Below are 26,251 nucleotides of genomic sequence, written 5' to 3'. Positions count from 1 at the left end.
TCAGTTGAGTTCTCTGCTACTGTTAGCTCTATAATAGATAACTTCAGACCTTAAATTATATTCCAGAACTGGTGAAATGGTTAAAAATATGCTGCAAGGGATTTCCTTAAAAGGAGAAACCAAGGAGGAAGGAGCAGGTGGATGGGGAGGGGACAATATTCTTTTTAGGAGTGATCTACATTTTCAAATTAGTGTTTAGGTTTAGAGGAACTCTTCTTTTGCATATCCTTCTCTTGATAAAGTTTAGTACAGTTTTAAAATACATTTAGTCTGAGACTTCAGTTCCATAGATAGATTAAAAATGAGTTGTCAGGTCTTGCCTCAGATTCTTTCTTCCCTCCTACTTGGAGGAACAGGAGCTCATCATGCTCTGGGAGGAGCTTGCTGATGGTACCTCAAATTTTCACAGGTTGTGGATAGCACATAGACTAAATCAATCCCTTTCATGAAACATATGGGAGAGATTATCAAGGTTTACAGAATTGTGCTTGCCTGTAGTCTGTGGTTCCCCCAGCGCCGTTGGCTATTCTCACAGGAGGCTGAAACAAATAGCAGGACCAGAAGGGCTTGGGTTCTGGAAGATTTACGTCCTGCACCCACTAAGCGTTCTCTCTGGATTAATCCCAGGTCTCCTTTTTCATTCTCTCTCCTATACTTTAAGGCCCACCACTGCACTCTCCTGCACCTTGCTGCCCTGGAGCTGGTGCACGGTTCTGCGTGGGCCGGTTAGCCAGGTGGACGGGGTAAGGGTTATGTCCTCCCTGCATCCCTCTTGGGGCTGGGAGTGGCGACATGATTTTTGCCTTTGACCCTAAGATTTACAGTCTCAGGAGCTGTAGAAATGCAATTACTTTAAATCGTTGTGTTTCTCTTCGTGCTGGACTCCTGGTTTAAAAGCTAGTGGGAGCAAAATCAACGCTGAGGCGGCAAAGTCTGCTTTAAGTATGAAATGTAGCAAAAGAGCTACTACCTTTGGTCCCAGAAAGGATAGGAGGCAATAGTACTCCTCTTGCTTGCAGGGGAAACTCTTATGCCTGCTGGGATATGGACAGGATGGGGCATTCCAGAGGCACAGCCAGTCCCAAACATCCCCCTGCAGTGATGGCTTGGCTGCTCCCTGCCCCAAACTGCAGCTGAATGGCACAGCCCCCTCCAAGGAAGCAGAGGAGTAAGTTGCTATTAACAACCATAACGACCTTATCAGATCAGTCTCGGTTTCAAAGGGATTCTGCCACTCTTCCAGTAGCTTCATGAAAGCTGGCATCTTCTTCCTTTCCCCCAAGGAGTTAGCATTTCAAACAAGTCTATTTAACCAAGAAGCGGACAAGGTTGAAAGTCTTTATATTGTTTAAGCTTCACCTTTACTGGTGACCCCAGAAGGATGAATGTGCTGTAGGGCAGAGCTGAATATTCTTTGCATCCTGATGTGAATTTCTGTCTCTGAGAAGGCTTTTTGGTGGGGTAGGATCTGCAAATCCTTTCTAATTGCTCTCGTTCTTATTAAGGGCAAAAGCCAAGCTGTTTTTCTTTCCCTCAAAGTTGAATCTCAGGAGGAAAACAATTCTGGCAAGCCTTTTGCCTCCAGAGGCTGCAGTCCCAAAATGCTTATTGTTTCATAGCTTTGCAGTGGGAAGCATCCCCTGTTTTGCTTTGTGCTCTGAGACATTGTCTAGTGTTCCCTTTTTATTTCACAGAGTTCTAAATTTATGAGGGGCATTTACTGCCTCTGTCGTGATAGACAGAAGTCTAAGAATCTTGGAGGCTAGATGAACATAAAGCTTTCACCATGCACGGGAGTCTGGGCTTTTCTTTGCATCGGGTGACTAGCATTCAGGTCTCTTTTTGCTACATTGTAGCTGGAGAGAATTTATCTGGGAATTTTACTGCCATATTTAAACATGCTTTCACAACACTGGTTACACCAAAGCTGTGATCTGAAGTCAAATCTTAATCTTCAGACAAGCAAAACCCCAGGACTTCTTCCTGCCTTCCCCACTGAGTATGTACACCTGACTGCTGGAACCTAAATGCTGGCAGAACGTCAGCTCTTCTCAGCCAGCTTTAATTCATGTTTATGTGCAAGGTAAATAATGACACATACAGAAATGCTGTCACTTGCTAGCTGAGAAGCTGAAAAGAAGTTTTAAAACTGTCCCTCTGTTCTTGGTTACATGATCACTATCGTTCCGTGCCAGAGTAAAGGCAACCAGCTTAGTTTGCAATGGGGGGACAAAGATTTAGACTCAACAGCTGTTGACTCCTCTCTCTGCTATGTATGTGTAACATTCTTTGTGTCCTTATTTTTAAATTATGTGAGTGGGATTTACAGAATTGTATAGATTTCATCCCTATTTCATTGCATTTGCAAAATTCCGATCAATATGCTCCAATCTAGGAGCAGGGTTTGGTCAGAAATGTGTACTTTTGAGATTACCACCCCAAATCTGCTGCATTTTTCACAAAGCAAAGCTGTATTTCGTAAAGCCTGAGGAATATATAGCTTGGTCAATTTAGTATTGTTGAAGCATTATCAGTGATCTTCTGCTTCCCATCTGTGATTCTGAACTCTGCATCATTATGTTGATACTTTATGCTCCCCACTCCATTAACATTTAGGATGTGTAGTAGGGGCCAACAATTCGCCAAGCACAAGGAATTCAGCAAGATTACAGGATTGGCTTTTACAATTTATAGTTTAAAAAGATTCACTGAAATCTGAGATGCTACATATACCTGTGGGTTTCTTTTAACTGGTGAAGATAACTTTAAAGTGAAATTACTCTGTATTTTTAGAAAGAATTGCTGGATTACCAGTTTTTTCCAAGAAGGCTGAGGTAGTTCTTCAACACTGCTGACAATTTATAAATTCTTTCCTTTTTGACAATTAAAACTATAATTGTTTAAGATCAGGCTGCTCTAAGTTTGCATCAAGAATGCAATATAAAATACCGTAAAGCCAATTTCTTATTATACAGCATTATATATCAACACAAGACGAGGTTAGACTGAGTAGTGTACAAATGCTTTCTGGATGAATGAGTGGTGTTAAAGGCTCAAATATTTACTGCTGTGGATTTTGGAATGTAATTGTTCTGCAGTATGCAGTCCTGTTTTATTTGAAAACGTTTTACTTCTCTGGTTAAATATTGATTCTGTTTACTATTTCAACATTTTATGAATATTTTGTTTTCTCTGGAGACTTTCTATGCATTTTATCAGCTGAATAAATGAAGTAATTCACAAACCAACCGCCTCTTGCTCTCGATGGCTTTAGGGGACCTTGTCATTCCCTGTAGCCTTTTCTCAGACCCAGCTGTGTGGCTCTGAAATCACTTGGCTGGTAATTAGGTATTTATCAGATTGTTTCTGAAAAGGGATGAGACAGTTATCTGACACAATTATCTTTGAAAACTGAATCCCTCTTTTCTGCTACTGCTGAGGACATTCAAAGATACTGCTAATGTTTAAAGCTAAATGCCTTTGAAAAACCCTTGCTTTTTTAGATCAGGTATAAGAGAGGAGTCAAAATACATTCAAAGGATTATTTTTTTTTTTAACCTTTCAGGCACTGGATTTTCTTTCTATCTAATGTTTCTCTTCCATGTGACTGACTGGAAGTCCTTTTGACGGCAAATACTTTACTTCTTCAAACTTACACTACTTAATAGCGTTTGAACATTGACAATTTTTCTTATGCGTCAAGAAATTACTAATTACATCAAGGCATTACTAATGATATCCTTTTGCATATTCAAAAAGTGATGAGTATGTTGCTCTAGAAATTGAGAAACATGGTATTTCGTATTGGGAAATCTGCAACAGATACAGTATTCAGTTTTATCCAGACATTCCCTCGAAAGACTTAGTAGTTGAGACACGAGTCATTGATTTGATATGCCAAAGGGCAAAAAGAGATAATACGTTGGTTATGTAAGATATGAGATGGTTCTTGATTTTTTAGATCATTGCTTGGTTGTATTTTCAAAAAGCAAAACTTTTTAAATTTAGCCAGCTCTTACAATTTGTCTATTGGAAAACACAGAACTCATTCCACTGTTACTCAATTTGTCATAAATTTAGATTAGAGTGCAAGCATATTCTTACTATTTCAGAGAGACAGCATTGCTTTTAACAAGTTTAAACCTTTTTGAAGGAACCTATTTATGTCTGAACAGAAGATACTTCCACCTTTCATTTGTATAAACTCCTTTTGCACATAAGTGATGCAAGAATTAAGGATCTGATATAATAGGAGTAGAGTACCACTTTTTTTATTATTATTATTTCTTCCTGACATTCACAAGTAGAAGCATCTCTAAAGGGGAATTTCCTTTTTACTTTTGTCATGCTGTTTTCCAGACTTGAGAAACAATGAGAAAATTTTATATCATACATGTTGCTTTCTTCTGAGTAGGCATAGACTAGTATCTGATGCTTGGCAGTCTTGTGATTTGGCTTCAGAATCATGTTGAAGTTTGGTTTCCAAACTCATGTTGTTGAGACACAGTCAGAAAAGAATCATCTCACTAAAACAGGGCAAGACATTTAAATGATAGTAACCTCATAGATAATCTATGAATTTTGTTACAATTTCTATTCTAATGACTATGTGCAAGTTCTTTGCAGACATCCTGCCTTAGTCAGCGATCCAGCTACTAACCAAGAATTGTCAGGGTTTTTTCCTTCCCCTCCCTGCTTTATACCTCATTTTGTCTATAGTGCCACATCCAAATCCAGCTCTGAATTCAATTAATTTTCCCATAGGGTTTTCCATAATGCTGTTACTATAGGTTTTGCTTCACATTTCCTTGCTTGCTCTTGTTAAGAGATGGTCCCCAAAAATGGAGGCCCAGGTTGATTAACGGTGATACAATTTTGAAAAATATGAAATTGCATTTAAAAAACCCCAAACCAAACCAACACCAAACAGTCCCAAACAGATGTTTTGAAAGTCTTGTGTTTTAGAGTTATGTGGAGTGAGTGAGCTGAAGCTCCTGGAGACTGTAGTTCTGCTCCTTTGGCAGGCTTCTTTATAGAGAAATTTGGTGTTCTACCTGTGAGAATGCTGCCAGGCAGCCTGGCTACAACTGGGAAGAAAGACCCAAAGTGTCACTGTCCTCTAGGCGTGAAGCACAAGTAAATTTTAGTAGATTAGAAATGTCTCTAAAGCTACATTCCTATTCCTGTTGCCCAAGCGCTTGTGCATGTGCCCACACACGGAGAGTGTCCTGCACTGGAAAGCTTTTAGCTGAGGCCTTCAGATCTTTCCTTCTGACTGTCTTGTATGGCTTCTTGAGAGTTATGACATAAATATCTTCACTTCTCCCCTCTCTTCTCACAGCTTTTAGCTATATCAGCAGTTTCAATGGGGAAAAAAAATAATAAAAAATAAGCTAATTAACAGAATGATGTCACCTTCTGGATTTGAGGAAGGTTTTGTCCAATGAATCCACTGGTGACTGATACCAATTACCTTCGGCCCCTGATTGCTCCCCTGAGAGTGACTGAACAAAACTTGCAATAGCAGGTCTGTGCAAAATAATAGTTTGCAAGTTAGAATTGATTTTTGCTTTCCAGGGGAATAATCAGCATGAACACAAGCACTGTGATGACAGGCAATGGCTTACGATGTTGCATAGCATATTTAAGCGTTAGCCTGTCTGTATGTTCTGCTTACCTGTGGGATCATAAGGTTATTCCTCCAAAAATGTCATCACGAACCTCTTCAACTTTCCATGTTTGACTGTGCGTTTAGGACTTTTCACAGGGTAAGTGATTTTCCTAGTATTTCTATCTTTTTTATTATTATTATTTATTTATTTAAAATCTTTTAAGCCCTAAAAGACAAGCCAGCATACTGTTTCCATCCAACCAGCCTCTATTCCAGGACCATTTGATGCTGCTGGCTTTCTAGTCACTCTAACACTACAGCTTTCCAGCATTTTGTAAGTAGTTTTCTGTGAGAGGTAGCTTTCCCTCATTCTGTGCTAAATACTTTATAATACTGTATTTCCTGAAACAGTATATGGATTGCTGATTTTGGTGTCGCGCACAGCTGAGGCAGGGAGGAGATCTTTTAGTCCAGTGCCCTACTCAGAGCAGGGTCAGCCAGGGCAGGTTACCCAGGACTGTGTCTTGTCAGCTTTAGCATATGAGGATGGAGCCTCCACGTTTATCAGGGCTATCTATTCCACTGTCCAATCACCCTTACATTAGAAAGGTTTTTTTCTTATCTTTAAGTGGAATTCCCTGTGTTTCGGTTTGTGCCTTTTGCCCTGTCATTGGACACCGGTAACAAAAGCCTGACTCCCTCATTTTCATTGCCTCCCAGTAGGTATTTATCCACATGGATCAGATCTGCCTGAGCCTTCTCTACTCCTCACTGAACAGTCCCAGTCTCTTCCCCACATGATGGATACTACCACCCCTAAATCATCTTTGTGCCCCTTTGCTGAATTTGCTGCACGCTCGGTCTTGTACTGGGGAGCCCAACACTGAACCCAGCCCTCCAGGTGCAGCCTCACCAGTGCTGAGGAGAGGGGAAGGACCACCTCCCTCCATCTGCCATCAGCATTCTTCCCAGAGCAGCCCAGGATACCTTTGGCCTTCTTCACTGCAAGGACACCTTGCTGACTCAACTTCTTGTCCAGCAGGAACCCCGGGTCCTTCTTGGCAGAGCTGTTTTCCAGCCACTTGTCCTCTGGGGTGTACTGGTGCCTTGGTTTATTCTTCACCAGGTGCAGAACTGGGGATATTCCTTTGAACTTCATGAGACTGCCCAGCCTGCAGACATCCCTCTGGATAGTGGCACAACCACCTGGTGTATCAGTCACTCCTCTGAGTTTCGTGTAAACTGCAAACTTGCTGAGGGTGTGTTCAGTCTCACTGTCCAGGTCACTAGTAAAGATGTTAAACAGTATTGGACCCAGTAGCAACCTCTGGGGCATACCACAAAGGACTGCTCCCCAGCTGGACTCTGTGACACTGATAACAATCTTTTAAGCCTTGGCAGTTCAGTGAGTTTTTAGTCCACTTCACCTTTTGCTTCTCTAGGTTTTACTTAATCAGTTCCTTAAAGGGTCTTATGGAAGACAGTGTCAAAGGCCACTTAAAGTAGAGATAAACAACATCCACTGATCTCCCCTTATTCACTAAGCCAGTCATCTCATCATAGAAGGCTTTCAGGTTGGATAAACAAGGTTTCCTCTTCATAAACCATGGTGGCTACTTCCAGTCATCTTCTTGTCCTTCCACGCCTGTGGAGATGTTCTCCAGAATAGGTTCGTACATCACCTTCTCAGGGATAGAGATGAAGCTGACAGAGCTGCCCTTCTCTGGATCCTTCATCCTGAAGATATGGGTGACGCTTTCTCCCAGTCCTCAGGAACCTCTCCTGATAGTCAAAGCTAGTCAGAGTGGCCTTGCAGTGACGTTGGCCAGCTCCCCTTGTATGTGTCTGTATGTGTACATACATGGTGTATGTGTCTGGGTACTTTAAGTGCTCCCTAACCTGATCCTCCCCCACTGAGGGCAAGCCTTCCTTAGTCCAGACTGCCTCTCTGGTTTCAGAGGCCTGGGATTCCTGAAGGCTGGTCTTTCCAACAAAAACTGAGATAAAGCATCAAATACCTCAGCCTTTTTCATGCCCTTTGTCCCAAGGTCACCCACCTCATTTTCCCTGGTCTTTCTTTTGCTGCTGATCTACTTGTAGAAGTCCCTCTTTGCTGTCCTTCATATGCCTCACCAGCCTGACCTCCAGGTGGGCTTTGGTTTCCCTGCCCGCAGTCCTGCATGCTCAGGCGGTGTCTCCGTGTGGCTCCAGGGACAGCAGGCAGGGACAGCAGGGAGCAGCGAGGGCTCAGCAACCTCATTTGGCTCCGAGAGAGAGACACCAGCAGTCTGGTGCACCGGCAGGGGCGGGAGCCTGTCAGCTTTCTCCAGTGCCCCCAGTTCACAGCACTTTTGGAAATCATTGTGTTACAGTTAATGGTGTTAGGGTTGGCTTTTTGTTGTTTGTTTAGGTTTTTTGTTTGGTTTTTTTTTTTTTTTTATTTCTCTTTACACTCCACTTCATACCTTGCATTGCACGTTAATTGCATTATGAACGTATTGCTTCCTTTACACGAGAATCATGTTCTGTCGCTAGCTGTCTCACTTATGTACTCCTCCCTGAGGAAAATGTCTTTGTTAAAGTTGTCCCTTATTCAAAATTAATCTCAGTTTATACAGCCAGGCTATATATATAGCCACATGAAGCAATTAGCAGAACTTGTCATAGAGATTGTTTATGAGACTGAGACTGGTGGCAAAAAAAATGTTTCTTTTGCCCTAAGTTTGGCTCCTCATGCCGAGCTGTCATGTGTAGGCAGCATAGTAGAGGGTATTTAGGGTTTAGGCTACAGCTGATGCCGCTTGCCCGTCTGTCAGGCTGATACTGCTGTTTGGGTTTCTGCTGCAGTCTTTCAGTACAAGTGGATGAATGTGGCCAAAGCTTTTTTTCTTTTTTCCTTTGAGTTATATTGGGTGAACTATTCCTATGGTACTGCTTGGGCAATAAGTATGCTATACAGAGAATCACGTCAGTTAACATCTAGGTGAGATAGTTTTACATATAAGTTTGCCACCTGCCAGCCTAGAAATATAAATTGAGCATATTCAATCTATTACTAATATTATTATTTTACTCTTGGTTTTCTCACTGCATCAAAAAGAAACCAAAACAAACCACAGCTTAAAATAAGTAAATAATATGTCTTGCATCAGAATTGTTACAACTGACCTAACAAACAGTTGGTTCTAAAAAACCAAATGTTCTGGAATACTAAAAGATTAAATAAGGGGAGCTTCATGAATGCCTGCTGAAACTGTCACTGAAAGGATCACAGTCCAGGTCCATAGATACTTTATACTGATAACTACTTTAGTTTAAATAGCTTTTTTTTTTTTTTTTTTTTTTTTTTTTTTTTTTTTTTTTTTTTAGCTACTTTGATCTTGGTAGAGTTGATTTACTTTATAACAGAAAGGGAGCTGGCCTGAATTTTTTCCCCCTAGTTCATCAACCCATTGTCATTCTTGCTCTTAAGTGGAAACAGTTGAGGCAATATATGGCAGTGCTTCCTTTCCCATCCTCCTGGAACCCCAAATTTAGTTTAACAAAGACAGGATGTTTAACATAGTAGAGGGATGTTCTTAATTTCAATGGTATATAACTTTACTGATTATAATGCACAAGAAGAATAAATCCAGAAGTAGTGTCAGTCTAAACAGAGATGACTGGATAACTGGGTGTCCAACTGATGGACATTAGGACTTTGTAAAGGAAAGGATTGAAGGTACGGGAAGGCCTATCCAATATCAGCAGGCCTAACAATGCATGACAAGCTTTGGAAATGTTCTGCATTCAAATTGAGGTAACATTGCTTCAAAAGGAAGGTTTTTCTATTTTTTTTTTCTCCTTGCAGTGAAATTTTTCTAGTTTGGTTACCTGGCAAATCAAAATTCTGTCTCATCCTGTAGGTAAACAATTTTATTTAGCATAATATTTTCCAAAGTGCATAGATTTTATAAAGGGAAGTTATATTTACAAGTGAGAATCTTAATTAGCTGGCTTTTGTGTCCTTTTTTTACGACTCAACACACTGTCAAATTTAGTCTTACCAAGCTGGTTACTATTTCTGAAAGAAGCAACAATATTAATCAAATTGTAAACAAATAAATGAATAGATAAATAAATCCAGCATTGGTTTTTGTCTTGTCTTTGCTTCTGCTGCTGGATGCTGCACTGGCTATAGTAATAAATAGCACTATACTTGGGAAGTGCAAGAAAATAATTGATTAGACCCTTTCCCTGCATTTACCATAGTGCTTCTTTCCCCTCTGGGTTTGTGCAGTTTAATTTGCCATTGATTATTTAATGATTATAATGTCATAGAGGAACCAGTGTTTATCTTCATTGTGCACTGTGGGGCAACACATTGGACCTGAATCTTTTCCTGCACATTTTGGTGTAGATCTGCAGTCATTTGATACGGAGTTAAGTGAGGTCTCAGGCCAGCTGAAGTTTATATGGCAAGTTCATCCTTCTTCTGTCACTGGCAACATCTAATTAGTGTCAGTCCTTATTTGCAATATTAGTTTTCTATTTCAGACACTGAAGGACTAATTGCAGAGAAAGACCAAACACAGAAACAGTTAGCTCAGTTATTATAATCAAAAAAGTGTTATGACGCTGAGAAGTTTGTGTATGAATAGAAGAATATGTGGCAGATATTTCACAGGCTTTTACTGTGTTCTAAGGGAAGCAGCATTTTAAATTGCCAGCTGGATGCTTTGGGTTGTGATACATTTCTTTGAGTTTCTTCCACAATAGTGTAGTACTTGAATTGTGAGAATGTGGCAATAGACTATGATAAGAAAGTTCTTATTTCTCTTCTGCTGAACTCGACTTCTATCTGAAAACCATTTTCCATTCTGATGACATCTTTTTCTACTTTGTCTTTTCTGTGATCAGGGCTACTATTTCAGAAGAAAGCGCTATACTCTGAATATAGTGGATTAACCTTCTATTCAGAATTGTTTTCATATTAAATTTATTTGGCTTCGTTAAAGCCATCATCACTGAAATTTTCTGTAAGAATAATGTTTTTCATAACACTGAAATGATTTCAGATTTTCGAATTAAATATCATATTTCAAACATAAACCACATGTAGAATTAGAGGGCAGAAAACATTTTAACAGCCGGGCAGTCATGGTCTGAGCTCCCTGTGGGGCTCTGTCCCATACAAAGGGATTACAGAGAAGCCTTAGTCTACCAAGTAAGTAAATGGAAGTGAGAGGTATGGAAAAGAAAAAACTTTGGATTTATACATGGGATGCTGTCAAAGATAGGGCAAATGCCACAAAGTATGTTCACAGGATTTATCTCTTCCCGACCCCCCACCCCCACCTTTATGGTTGTGGTGGGTTAACCTTGGCTAAAGAGCAAAATTTATTGCTGATTAAAATAGACTTGGATGGTGAGAAAGACAGGCAAGAATTAAAAAGTTACCTCCCCTCCCCGTTTTTCCTAGGCTCAACTTTACTCATTCATTCCCAACGCCTCTACCTCTGCCCACCACCCCCCCCCCGGAGTGGTGCGGGGGGTTGCAGAATGGAAGGTTGTGGTCAGGCCATAACAGCTCCTCTCTGCCTCTGCTTCTTCCTCCTGACATTTTTCCCCTTCTCCAATGTTGATACTTCCCTTGGGCTGTGGTCCTTCAGGATAAAGGTGCTCTGGCACAGGCTCTCCATGGGCTGCAGCTTCCTTCAGGGCACATCCACCTGCTGCAGCCTGGGCCCCCCCTCCATGGGCTGCTGTGTGGATATCTGCTCCAGCATGGCCCTCTCCCTGTTCTGCTTTCACCTTGGTGTTCTCTCGCCTGGTTTTGACCTTTTTTTTTCTTTTCTTTTTCCCTGTTCCTCTGCTTATCTGGCATTTCCCCCTTTCTTACACAGACTTTCCCAGAGGCACCACCAGCCTGGCTGACCGGCTCAGCTTTGCCCTGCACAGGGTCTGCTGGAGCCATTTGTGTCTGGCACAGGCAACCCCTGGCCTCTGCTCTAAGAGCTCACCCTGCAGTACCACCTCAACCAGCACCTTGCCATGTAAACCCAGTACAATCTGGTTCACAAATAATATTCTGCCTCCAGAATGTGTGATATTAACACCTGTGGAGATCAGTAGGAGCTGTGTCCTGCCGCTGGATTGGAAGACTTAGGCTCTTATTAAATCAGAGTCCTTGAATAATTTTGTTACGTGTATAATGAAACTAGTCTTTCATGTTGACTTATGTTATGTGAGGACCTCACATTATGATGATGAAGTAAATCCTTAACTGAATAAGTTACTTTTCTTTCTTTGGGGAACAAAATTCAATGGGCTGCCTCATCAGCTTTGCATTAGAAACAACATTCAATCTTGTATTTTCAGACAGAAAGCAAAGATGAGGAAGCTATGGGGATGTGAAGCCAAAGTGGTAAATAGTTTTCTAAAGCAAGCCTGCGTTACTGTACAGAGAAAGAGATCGATATTCTAAAGGCCCAAAGTTACAAATCCTCATTTTGGTCTTGTAGTTATATTACAAATAGCATTTAGAGCAGCGTGTAACACCTTGGCCATTAATTGCCGTTAACTCTGCCGTTAAGAGCTGTCAAGCTGTTTGCAACAGAAGAGCAGCCATACAAGTGATCGGGAAAATTAGAAGAATGGGAATGGAAGGAACTGGGTTTTTGTGTGCAGTGCACTTGAAGTGAGAAAAATGAAAGGAAATACTTTGTCAGATTCAGGTAATAGCAGTTGTAGGAAATGGAGTATTAATATTTCTGGTTACTAAGATAATAGAAGTGCAGGTGTAACACAAGAAGCAAATGTAAAATGCACCATGTGTAGGTGATTGAATCTACTCATATTTAACTTTTTTTAACATCCGCAAGTATCAGATGATACTGAATACTCCCACTAACAATGCAACTCTTCTATCTGTAGTCATCAAGTATATATTAGGTTTACAGCTAAAAAATCTCTGTCCCAGCAGACTTGAAGTGACTGATGGCACCGTAAGTTTTTTCACTGTTAAGATTCTGTCTGTTGGCATTTAGCTAATACAGGAATCGTAATCCAAACTGTTCATCTCTTGAGTATACATTCTTAACTACACGGGGAACGAGTATGAGGAGAAAGAAATGAGAAGTGCAGTTGTAATGTTATCAAAGTCTGATGTACTCATTTGTAGAGTAGAGCTTCACGCGTCAGCCTGCTTCAAATTTACGGTTGTGTTCAGCAGTCTCTAATTGTTGGTTAGGGTCAGGCAATTGTGCACATCTAGTAACTTGACAGACTCTTAAAATACTGTCTCTTTTGTTGACAAGAACATAACATGAATCCCAGATACTGTGCAATATATGGGACATTGCAGTCACGTGCATTTTGGTTTCTATGGAGTTAGAGGCCCTTTTTAAAAAAAACAATGCAAAACAAAGAAGAAGAGAAAACCCCCAAACTCTAAACCTGTTGATTTACAGATTGTGCATATTTAATTAGATTGTTTGAAAAACATCTTACTGTTTTTAGAAACCTATGGTTAACTAAAAAACACTGTACATTTTTTTGAACCTGTAGCAGGAAGACATTTTGCACACGTCGGTATGCTGTAAGCAAGGCCTGAGGAGTTCTGACAAAGTCTGTACTAAACACTAACGTATCTGAAGTGTAAGAAATGAGTAGGATAGGCAGAGATTATTTTTCAGCAGTGGTGGAATTGTAAATAATTTTCAACCTACAGTTGTAGTGATCAGAAAAATGAGTCTAAAAGTCGCATTTTGATTAAAAAGATATTTTCCTTCATAAGATTCCATTATTCTACCGGTCAGATGAAATTTTTCTGGTCTTAAGAATACAGAAACTCACCAGAAAGTTGCTGTAACTGTTCCTGTTATTACTGGGCAAAATTATCCTTAATCCTCATTCAGCAAAAAACCATGTCATAAGAAGTGAACTAAAGTTTAAACCTTGCTTATATAGAAAACTGAATAGTGTTGAAGCATTTTCAGCATAGGCAGGTGTTTCAGTATGTCCTTGAACTGAAATGGATTAAATCTATACTGAATTATATTGCTGAACTGAGCAAATTCTTTAATAAATTGACCAAGCAACAAGCATCACATTAAAATATAAAAGTGCACTATGGGGTTCCTCATGTCTCCCTTTAAAACACTTCGGGTTCATTTATATTCTGTTTGTGGTTTGCAATTTCCTAGAAAATTTAGCATTATTTTAATAGCTAAAACTATTGAAACCAGCATACTTCAAAGAGCTGCACGGGGCAAAAATATTTGGAAGTACCTTAAATTTATCATTAATTTGTCTGTTTTATTTCTGTTGTGTATTGCAGGTGACATTTACGTTAGCGCTGCTGAGCTGGTGTAATGCAAGGAAGGACGCATCATGAAATGGAAACATTATCCTTTTCTCGTCATAGTAGCTGTATTCAGCCTTTCCAGATGCAATCAGTTACTGGGTCAGCTCATTCCAGGTAGGTACCTTTTATTTAAATATAATTGTAAAAGTTTTTACGGATCATTTTTTATGTCGTCCATGTGAATATATGCATGTATATTCCTGATGTTCTCTCTCCATGTATTAATGTGTGTGTGTGTGTGTAGGTAAGAAATTTATGAGCATATCTGCATATATAAAACACAAAATTTAATATGTACTGTGTTGTCTGTGTTGCAATGAGTTGCTTTTTTCAATTGCAAATTAAAATACAGAAAAAGAGTGGCCTAAAAATACAAGTACGAGAAGGTTAAGGTGGCTATTAAAGCATTCCTTTGATTAGCAGTATTGGTGGAGAGAAGAAATACAGAATGCAGGAGGAAGAGACTTGACTATCAAAGAGAATAGGAAATCTATAGAGAACCTTCCTGAAGAAGAAAAATAGCAGCAACTGTGAAATAGGTGAAATGCGGTGTTTTCAGTGAAGGCCTGGAGATCAGGGATTGTCCTGATGTTTGCATATGGCAAGCCTTACTAGTGCAAAGAGTAGGAAGTGTGTGTAAATATGGCAAGATACTAACCAACTTTAAAGAGAAGGTGGTGGTCCAATAGGTAACCTGTATCAATCCAGTGAACAGTGCACTTTTGTTGCAGTAACATACAGGAAACAAAATCTGTGGTGTTGTGTTGGGTTTTTCGAAGAATAAATCTGTAAAAACAGCTTCTGAGTCATTCTGAGTTGTCTTCGATATTTGTTAGGGAAAACCCAAACTAACTTTGATCAATACTGCTAATAACATACAACCTTGTAGTAGCATGTAGGAAAACTCGATGACCATAAAAAAAAAAAAGTGACATACTGATTTCTGGTGTGGTTTTTTTTTTTTTCTGCTTTGAATCTGAATAATAACATAGAAGACTCTACTGGCTTGATTTCTAAGTTGAGTACATCATGTATGCAGAATTTTGTGGCTATACAACTGTTCTCCATATATCTGTGGGCAACTACTTCAAATGTAGACTACTGAATGAAAAGAACAAGGAAAAGGTGTTGGTTTTTTTCTTTCCTTCAAGGGTTTGTTGATCTATAAGGTTCATGGAAAGGAAGTTAAGGACATGAATTCGTATTTCTTTCTCCTCCCCCGCCCCCCCCCCCCCCCCCCGCCTTTGTTGGTTTCAAACGTATTATGTAGGAGATGCAAAAAGACTACAGAATAAAGGAAGGTGTAAGTTAAAATTATCGTTTTAGAAGTTTGACCTCAGACGTCAAACATAATTTCAAAGTAATTTACCTGTCACACAGACATCTACCTCTCTTTTTAAAAGGAATGCCTGCAGATCCAAATATCTTTGCATGATGGCTACCTCCATCCACTTGCATTGGATTCAATTTAGTCAGTTTTTTTTAGACTCTGCTAAAAAGGCTGTTTGCATTTTATTACGTTTTCCATCAAATTAATTTCAGGATAAAATCACAGGTGGCATTTTGATTTTGCCCCTGCTTTGTAATTTTCATCACAGACCTCAGACTTGAACCAAGAGATTACTGTGCTTGGCCAGACATCAGCATGCTCAGCCTCTACTGGCAGGGTGCCAGGAGTGCGATTATCACAAAAGATCAAATAAAGCAGGATTATTATTTTTTTTTTCCTTTAAGCAGTTCATCCCATTCATTTTTCTCTTTTCATGTCTTTTCCTTACAAAGGCATGTCTCTCATTTTATTTTTTTTATGCACAGGAAGAAAGAGCTGTGCAAAATCTCAAACTTTTTCCTCCATTTAATGGAGGGAAAAAAAGAAATCGTGGTTCTTTGGAATTCTGCTCTATCCATTAAAAATATCAATAGAGCAATAAGTAACAGCTTTTTCTGAGGACTGCTAAAAGCACTAAGCAGCTAAAACGTCTGTGATTGCAGTACTACAAAATTGTTATTTTATTTCAATAAAACCCATGCTTTCAAAGTAACAGTTTCAATGAAATTATTATTAGATCATGTTATTAGTAACCTTTAAAAATTAATTTTTATGGTTTCAAACTCTCCAGTTCTGTCTTACCTAAAAATTGAAAAATTGTTCCAGCTTATTGATGACATAGCTTTAATTTCACATGACAACTATCAGAAGGGTGTTAAAGCTTACCCTTAGAACTGGAATTCTCAACTCCAGTAAAATGTGATGAATTTTAATTTAGGTGGTCTTAGAACTTCGAGACATTTACTGCAGTTTTTGCTGAATCTTTTCATATATTCTTGTTGAGTCTCAGTCTTTTGCATATGGGGTCCACAGGGAAGTACTCTCTCCCCCCTTTATTAAAATCAGGGCTGGGCCTTTCATCTCATGTCATTACATCTTACCTCTAATTCACATATAAAATACACTCGCAATTCCACTATGGCTGTCTCCCGAGGCACAAAGTATCTCTGCCTTGGCACATCTTTATTTAATCAGGGGTTGAACATTATCTGGGAAAGATAGGATTTTTCTTTCCAGTTGCTCTGCATATTTAAAAGCTGGAAGACTTGAGAGTTGATTTTAAAGTGCACTGGTCGAAGAAAACATGGCATTAACTGAAAACATAGAGCTAAACATATGCATCTAAATATAATATAGCATTAGTTAAGTCATTGAAGAGTTTTAAAGTTACCTTGTCAAAAAATCACAGAACTATAAATCCAACATGCAGCAAAAGATTTTAGTAATTAGACTGAGAATTCTTTCTTTTTTTTTTTTTTTTTAAATCAATAGAAGTGAGTACAAGCTTTCAGATTTGTAGCCTGTTAATAAAGACAGTAGGAGCATTCCTCATGGATTTGGTTGAGTTTGGGGTCGGGTCCTTTATCAGCGAGTATTATGGAAATGCCCTCCATCCAAACTAGAATAGATGCCCAATATGTGGGATCCTTGAGCTTTACAAAGATATCTGGATGAAGAAAGCCTTGTAAAACCATGGAGTGACAAATTTTGAATGTTCCTGTCAGATTATTAACAGTTTTTTGTAACAGAATTTTCTGTAGATCTTGGGGAGAGAAGTACGAGGAGAAAACCTCTTTTGATCCCAGATTTTTGAGAAATTTTGATAGAGACATCCATGGTCTACAAGTACTGTTTCTCAGTACTTGTGCAAAGACTGACGTCGCATTAGCAAGCCTGACAATTTCCATAATTTTCAAGTAAAAAAAGTTTGCTTTTCTGATACTTTTTTTTTTTTATTTTTAAATCTGTGAAGCGCATTGTTTCTCCAGGAAATAGGTTTCCTTTAGGAGATGCAGATATATAATAAAGCGTAGGATATATAAACCATACATAGTAAAATGTACATCTGAGAAATACGTTTTGCTAGTGTAAGTCCAAAAAAAAATCCCAAAACCACCATGAAACAACCGTCTCTGATAATCATAAAAGCTTACTGAAGTCCTGAAGAGAAGCAGCCCAGGATCTGATCCCTTCTGGGCTAGACAAGAATATTTTAAATTTCCTTTTCCCCAATGCTTCTTGGGTTACTAATGAAACACTACAGGAAATACATTCACTATACTAGCATGTTTGCCTCTTTCAACAGGAGACAGTTGTTAATCATAACGAAACTTTCATAAATTCAAATTGTCTTTTTTCACTGCCTCTAACATGTTAAGCTGTAAGCAATTGTATCTGGCAACTGAAAACTCTTACATCCCAGTTCTTGTCAAGTTAATCATAGTTCAGTTGCATAAGTAAATTGGTGTGGGGTTTTTTTGTTTGCTGCTTGGTTTTTTAATCACTGTTAACTATTCAGTACTCGGGACTCTGTAAGCTGACTAGTGAAAACAAGACTTGTAGTTTTCTTCATCACCTGCTTGTCAAACTACTGAATTTGTTGTCTGAATGTGATACTTTGGGTTTATATGAGTGATTGATACATTCTGACAAGAAATTCCATATTCTTCTGGTTCCCCTGCAACCTGTGAATTTACCTGGAAAAAATGGTTCTTAGCACTGAAACATCTTCATTTGCTGCTTCATAAAGATCAATGTCTTGTATAATGTGTACTCACTCATTCATTTGTACTTTTTAAGTACAATCAATCAAATATCCCAAATAAATCTATGATCTGGATATTGACTAGTTCAGGTGAAGAATTTAGCTGGTGCTTTGGTTGTGCTGTTTTGTTGGGTTTTTTTTCTGAGAATAATGTTTAAAAAAGAAATGTTCAGCCAAACCCAACCCAAAGTGTGTAACTATTGACTGTCTTTTGGCACAGGCTGAGGCAAAGAGATTCGGATGCTCAAATTTCATGTAAGACCCTGATTGTGAAGCTGTAAAGGAAGAGCAAAGACTCACTTAGCTAAGGAAGTGACCAGACTCCCTTGACACCCCTCAGAACAGGGGATGTGGATTTAAATTCCTTCAATTGGGAGGTACTTGAGGGTAGTTTTCACCCTTTCTAAGCAAGTGATCCAACAGCTGAGCTCATCTTTTTAAAAGGTGGAAGTTCTGTTTGTTAAAATTTTCGTTTGTTTTAAGTGATGTTCATAACTATTTTGTGATGAGCCTGTAAGCATTTCAGAGCACCTGAACAGGAAAGCCTAGTTTGTAGGTCACAGGGGAAATGAGACAAAATATAGAAGCCAAAACTCTCAAAACTTATGTAAAGCTACACCTTCTCAGCAACAGACCTTGGAGTCCCAGAGGGATGTTAACTCTAAAGACGGAAGGACGTGATTTAACAGGGTCAAATTTTTAAATGCAAGTCCCAAAATTCCATGCAAATTCCATTTATTGTTTCCTTGAATCTGAGCTCAAATGAAGATAACCTTTAGCTATTTTTGATTAAAGACATATGTATAAATATAAGACTGGAAGTCCGTAGCTCTGATGTAGGAACTCTCATAGAATCATGGAAAACGTTAGTCTAGAAGGCACTTGGAGGTCATTTAGTCTGACTTTTTGCCTTTGCTCGAAGCATTGATATTCTCGTAGTTAAACCAGGTTACACTGGGCTGTGTCCAGCTGTGTTCTGAGCACCTCCAGGGATGGAAATGTCATAACCACTTGGACCACTCTCAAGGTGAATTTTTACTTCCATTTAGAGCCCACTGGAACTTTTTGTATTGCAATTTGTGACCCTTGCATCTTGCCCTTTCACTGTGCATTTGTAGGAAAATCTGCCTCTCACTTCTGCAAAACTGTAAGGTGGTTGAAGACTGTAATTAGACCGCTACTGTAGATTTCTGTATGTTAAATCAAACCACCTTCTTTAGTCTCTTCCAGCCACCTAACTATCTCAGAGGGTCTCCTCTGATCTCCCAGCTGTTTTTTCTGTGTCTGTCTTGGTGTGAGTAGCCCAGAACTAGATGCACTCTTCCATGTGCAGACTCATGAATGACAATTGGAGGGAATTAATCCCCCCTTGACCTGCAGGCTGTGCTCTCACTAAGGCATCCCACTGTGCTGGTGTCCTTCCCTGTGTCAAGGGCACACTACCAGCTCAAATTCAACTTACCAACCAGGACCACAGATTCATCTCTGTCATGTTCTTAACTTTCCATCGTATAACTTCTACTGTAGAAAGGATCGTCTTGGAAGAACTGTTCTGTTGACAAACTGTAGTGGCAAGAAATAACGTTTTTTGGTACATGTTTTCCAGTAATTTTGTTTTCACAGGCTTTATGAAATGTCAGTCTTGGCCATAAATTCTTTTTTTTGTGATTCTAATTTAATATAACTGTGACAAATGCATCTGTAAGTGATGTGTAGCAAGGAATGATGATTTAATATATTGTTTCCAGTTCTAAGTGCCATGAAGCTTGTAGGTTGTGGTATTCAAGGTCAAAATCTCAGCGAGTAGACAGGCAGTTTAGACCTTCCTGGGGTCAAGGAACATGTGGAAAGATGTGCTCCTGTCATCCACATCCAATTAACTTGAAACAGACAGAAAATATTCTTCAATCCAGATCTAAAAGAAGGGCGGGGGGTGGGGGGAAAAACCAAACCAAACACCATCCACATTTTGTCTAGCCCCTGCAAAGAGAGGGCTCTAGGCAGACTAAATGAAATAAAAATTAAAAAAGAGAAAAACTGGTATCTGTGCTCTTCTGGAGCCAGACGTGAACACAAACACAGCCTTCTCCTTCTCTCCTGTCCCTGCAATGTGCATAGGCTATGCTTTAAGCTGTTGTAGAGAGGAAGCAGTGCCAAGATCCTCTAATTTGACCGCTGTGTATTTGGATGCATGTGTATACGCATTTGTAAGTATGTAATGACATAAAATTACCAGTAACTCTTAAGAGTGAAAAGTCATCTTCCCCCATGGAGTATTCAGCTTTCTCTGAAAATGTCATCCTTGCAAAATATTTTTAAATATTTTCCACTAATTTGTATTCCTGTATCCTGATATTCATGAACTAATGCTAAATCATGGTATGTTATGATACAATGTGTTTATTATCAAGGAAACATTATGATGTTTCTGTGGTATGATACTACCATGTGTAATTTACATTATGACTGTAAAAACTAGATTACTTAATAACACAAGACAGAATCATTTCTTGTTATCAGAAAATTGAAACTGTGTAGTAAATCTTGTATACTGTTTTCAGTTAATTTAACTACATAATGATCATGTAATTTATGTAGTCATCCATCCCTGCTGAGAGAAGTAAAAAAATACATAGCTGTTTTTTTCTTCATTTGGAATATTGTGACTACGTTTGTTCGGACTCTGTCAGATATATGCCAGCTGATTTTTACAGTTTTGTCATCAGCCCATCTTTTTTTTACTTTGATTGACGTCAACACATTTTCAAAGTACTCAGATTGTTTCATATTTGTTGTATTTATGGTGTGACCTTAGGTTTTCGGTTTTCCTTTTTGTGTTTTTTTTCTTTTGTCTGTTTTTTTTTTTTTGATAATTTTTGTTTTTTCAACTTCTCTCCCTGCTTGGGAGGATGATGAAGGTTTCTAATTCCTATAAGTAGAGCTGTTGTGCCTGGAAAGAGGACGTATATTAAAAAGGGGTGGGGGTGGGGGGAGGGAAATCCTGGCAGGTGCCTTGCTTCCAGAGATTGTCACTGTGTACACTGAGGTCTTAATAAATATAAAGATTGCCAGCTGTACTTCAATTCACGGCTTCTTTATTAGCCTTTTAAAAGAAATAAATAAAGCATGACGCTTTATTTAATTGTCTGAATAGATGGAGACAAACCAAGAGGCACAGTCAGCTGCAAGACACTTAATGAAGAAATCCCTATTTTTAATCTAGCTGTAGAAGACACAACTCTTCTGCTTTGATGATGTGGCCTTTGTGATGAACCTGGCTGGAAAACCACATGTGCTGCACCATCTTCCTAATTAAGTCATCAAAATGCAGTGGAGCAACCAGAGTGACTTGCGTAGACCAGTATAAGTAATTTTAGTTCCTCTATTGCTTGGTTAATAGAAAGTGGCACTGTTCTAGATTATGACTGATAGAGGTTAGATACTACAGCTGCTATTATTGTGCCTGCAGGTAGGCGCCTTTATAAGCCATTTCTCTGTGTGTGTAAGAAGGCACACTTTGCTTTGTTTCCCTTTCTTTTCTCTTACTTTTCAAGGATGTAATCCCAGAGGTGTTTCCTTATTTATTTATTCCCTTTGGAAGCCTCTGCCTGTGATTTTCCTTAAAACATACAAATACTCTACTTGTTTCGGATGCAGTGACACAGCATTCACCAAAACTGATCTGAAAAGTAAGGTTTTGGGAAGGCTGTCCACTAATATATATGAAAAGATAAACAAGAAGAAAAAAGTTCAGTGATGACAACAATCAGTAACATAAAAAGGTCTGAGTATATATAATTAGGAGGGAACAGGTTTTTCTGATATGGGCTTGATTGGCTGCTGCTAAGAATTTTGTTACTGTGTAGACCAGATTCTGCAGCTTTATTGGTAAAATTGCTGGTAACTCTTCATTTCTTGCTTCACAAGTACTCTTACTCAAAGCTCTGCACTTCTTAGAGACAAAAATACACTATGAGGATGACATAATCAGGTCTTGAATATCTATCATGGGCATTATAAATTTGTACTGAAAAGCTTTCCTGATTTACATAGCTCTATGACACTCCAAAGTTGATAGCAATGTTACTGTACAGGCATTTACATACAATAATCTAAGAATGCATTTGCTTGAATTCTTCTATAGAGTTCATGTTTCATATGGTTAATGGAGAAACTGGCATAAATGCTGTGTATATATTTGTAGATAATATAAATAGAATTTTCACCAGAAGCTGTCCTACCTGTATTAAAATTAACAAGAATAGATGTTTCTTTACATAATTCATCAATTATGCTGAGAACAATATTTGGTTACAAAAGTAGAGCACAAAATAACAGTGTCTCTATTGAATCTAATATTTATTTAGGTGATGAATCTGTTAGAGCTTCAAAACAATTTCATGTCTTTAACATCAATTATAAAACTAATTTCCGTCCTATCGGTGAAAGAATCTAACAATTTACAAGGGTGTTTTCACACTTTTGACTACTCAAGGGCTTACTGTAGGCGTATCTACGCTTGCTAATTTATTTTCGATGCTGTGAAATAGAGTGTCTAGAGATGCTTTATTAAATATTTTAATAAGTGTTGAACATATTTGCACAATTCCTCCCTTGACAAAGGGTGATTTATATGCACCTCTGTCTGCATATGCAGAAAAAAATATCCTTTTGTCAGAGACTGCCACCTTCTTTTTGCACAAACTAAACGGGAAATTACTGTCTTTTGTCTAATCTGAATTTAACATTAAAGTGGAACTGGTGAAGGGAAACAAATCTTATATTTTAAGGATTTTTCTCAACCCAACTGTTGAGTTATGTTGACGGTAACGTTATTGTAAGTATTTTTACTATATCCATGATGGTGTTATCAGTACAGCAATGTGTAACTGACTAGTTGCTGTCAGAAAAAATTAGCACCTATTATTCTGATCCAGAGTGAAACTTATATATGGCCCATATTCATAGTAGTTGATATTTTAGATTTGGTAGATTATAGAGTATAAGGCTGCAGGTACCATTACTTTCAGTGACTTTCTGGTTTTGTTAATGCAATTTAAATATTTTTTCCTACATTAATTGTTGAACACTAATTGTCAAAATAATGTGCCACATATTCGATGCGTGCTACTGCTAAACCAGTCAACTCTCCTTCCTCTCTTGTATGAAAACAAAGAAACGCCTATCCTTTACAAACGGGTTTTGCTCAAGGCGTTGTTAACAGGCTACAGTGAAGATAAAAGAACCCTTACAAGTGCTGTGAAGCACATCTGGTTAGCCATTTACTGTTAAGTTTCCGTGTTTAGACATTTCTTTAATTATATTTTGGGTGTGGTTTTTCTTTGTCTTTTTTTTTTTTTTCTTTTCAACAATACCCTAAGGGTAAAATTTAATGATATTATTTAGAACTTGTTTTTAAATCAGATCATAAACGACTGGGTTTTTAAGCCTACTTCATTTTGACACACATTTGACACCTCTAAGGTCACACTTTTAATATATGAAAATAAAAAGGCAGTTAATGGTACACAACAAAAGGATGCTTTTTTCCCCTTCCTTCCTCTCTCCTGTCTTTGCAAAATGGATCAGCCATGCCCTTCAGGATTTTATTCACTTACAGTACTTCCTACTCACAGTAAGATTAGACAATTTCCAGTTCACTTTATGTCCGTCTTGGCACTTCAATGTATAGGTGTAAAATTAAAGGTTCTATTCATGGTACAGTACCATTTCAGGAAACATACTTTCTTATATTCACTAACACTTGCCCAAAAATATGGCACTGAACTAACACAGAATTGATCACTTGTGTTTTTTGAAATTATTTAATGTCTAAGCATGTCTTGCTTTAAACATGTTACTCTAAAATGACTAGGATAGCTTAATACTTGAAATTTGGTGCACATGTACAGGTGCAAATCTTTGCTGTTTTGGCCGGTAAGACTTGACAGGGATCCCAGTTTTGAAAGATGTGGTGCTCATGACCACTTCTGTTAATAATTTTCCACCATCTCCTTTTGCCATGTCTCTTAAGTATGTTTGCTTAGGGATGGTAGCTGGTAAGCTGGATTTTATCTGGCTATAAAATCAGGACTAAACATTGTACTAAATCAGAATTGAAGTTAGCAGAGAGATTAGAGCTTGTGGATATTTACAACTACATCTTCCACTGAGGAACATAGAGAAACAGTTTATAGATGGTTAAGTAGGAGCTCAATCATCTCTTGGTCGTACATGTTCATTTGCCTCTTTGGTACCTAGACTCATTGTTTTCTGTTTCTGTTAGTTTAGTTCCTATATTTTACAATTTCATATGCTTTTATCAGTTTCTTATCTCACAAGTTTATCTTTCAGGTTTTAATTTGTTTAGAATCTGATATATATGTGAATAGCTTTACTGCAGACTTGAGGTTTACTTCAGCCACCTTCACACAAAGAAGCTAACATCTGTTTTTTAAGTTTTAGCACTTTGATGGCATGCTTCTGATATAGGGTTTCTGTTTTTAAGGTGGAGCTGTTGCAGGAGAAAAAACTTCTTATGCATTAACTTTATTTTAGCATTTGGGTTGAACAAGGTTGTTTGGATTGGTCTCATAACTTAATCATGGCAATTTGATAGATCACAACTGCTGTTTGATGGTACTGTGTCCTAAATTTTCAAAATATATGCACAAATCTGAATCTGAACTAAAAGGCATGAAACTTAGGACTAGGAAGAGGACAATGATTACTCCTACCTAGTTTAGTTCCCATTTCTTTAAAATAGATCTTTTCCAAAACTTCTCTGTCCTTGAAAATTCTACTAGACAGGTCAAAATGTTAAATTTGGCTTATTCTGGCATTCACACAGATTACCCGAATTGAGCCCCCTGGTGTCACAGCTAGATTACTTCTGGGACCTGAGCTACTTTGTTTAAAGCTAGCCTGGGACCTCAATTTTACGTTGCAGTCCGCTGTTCCTTCACTGTCTGCTGTCTTTATTTCATAGTGCTGCTTTTCTTGTGAGACTTCATGGTGGTTTATCCTATTGTAGACATGCTACTTTATTTAAAGCTAGCCTGGGACCTCAATTTTATGTTGCAGTCCGCTGTTCCTTCACTGTCTGCTGTCTTTATTTCATAGTGCTGCTTTTCTTGTGAGACTTCATGCTGGTTTATCCTATTGTAGACATTTTAAAAGTTATAATATAGCTTGTAAGTGAAATTGGCTTCTAATTCCTGTTTGGTTTGGGTTTTTTGTGGTTTTTTTGGTTTTTTTTACAAATATTCCATTATTAAGGGGTTTTGTCTCCCATGGTTTTTGAAAGGCTGTGCAGAGGGTTTTTTAAACATGATAGGAAAAAGTTGTGCGTGCTTTAGCAGGAAAGTCTGAATCATCTAGTATTTCAAAGGAATTAAGTACAGTGAGAAAAAGGATGGTCTGAGGTCAGTTGTAGCTTATGAAGCTATTCAGTCAGTGTCAAGTCTGGCTTTGAGCTCTAGTTCAAAATATTTAACCTTTCTATTACTGCAGAAATTGCAATCAATCTATGTTACAGTCACCTTGCAAGAAATAAGTGAAATCCCTTGGTCAGCATTTGCAGAACAGTCCATTTTGCTAATTCAGAAAGACTGACAAAATGTTGATACTAGAAGTAAACCAACTTGTTTCTCCTTTTTTCAAAAAAAGACTAAAAGCATGTGTGATATATATGGATGGCTACAGTAATAACATTTACAATTCATAAAAGCACATTTTTCCACAATTCTTGAAACCGAAGGAAGGACTAGAGCAAAACTGCTCCATTCTAGGCCAATTGTATAAAAAACTTATCCTGATAGTTGATGGCATAGGTAGGTATTCACGTAAATAACAAAGCATAAGCAATATTGTAACACCGCAGTGCCGAAGTAACAAATTCCATTTAAAAGCCACAGGATGCTTGCAGTCACCTTAAAACTTGTTAATGAATTGACTTCTGTCAAAGTGAATAGTTAAGTGATCAGAGTCATCTTCTGTTGAAGACTGTCTTACTTCCCATTTTAATCTTCAATATCTGTCTTCATTCAGTCTCCTAGAAGTACATAATGTTTCATTCCCCAGCTGTAGACGACTGGTTTGCACCCTTTTCTCTGCAGAATTCTTCATTCCTACCTCATTGATGTTTCTCTGTGTTTGCTTTAATCTTACTTTTGTGTACAGAAGGATTAACTTTTTTTT

General features: G+C 38.3%; 1 protein-coding gene across 5 annotated transcripts in view; it reads left to right on the top strand.

Moving 5' to 3' along the window:
• The first annotated feature begins 13,931 nt into the window (after positions 1-13,931).
• Positions 13,932-26,251, top strand: part of ROBO1 (roundabout guidance receptor 1) — a 650,911-nt gene continuing 638,591 nt past the window's right edge. For all 5 annotated transcript variants that reach the window (XM_055701108.1, XM_055701113.1, XM_055701111.1 and 2 more), the window contains exon 1: positions 13,932-14,072. In XM_055701108.1, the coding sequence (XP_055557083.1) occupies positions 13,985-14,072 (88 nt within the window). In that variant the 5' untranslated portion in view covers positions 13,932-13,984. The remainder of the gene's footprint in view (positions 14,073-26,251) is intronic.

The sequence above is a fragment of the Falco cherrug genome, chromosome 2, assembly GCF_023634085.1.
Source record: "Falco cherrug isolate bFalChe1 chromosome 2, bFalChe1.pri, whole genome shotgun sequence".
Taxonomy (NCBI): Eukaryota; Metazoa; Chordata; class Aves; order Falconiformes; family Falconidae; genus Falco; species Falco cherrug.
The sequence above is the reverse complement of the archived record's forward strand: the minus strand, read 5'-3'. Positions and strand labels throughout refer to the sequence as shown.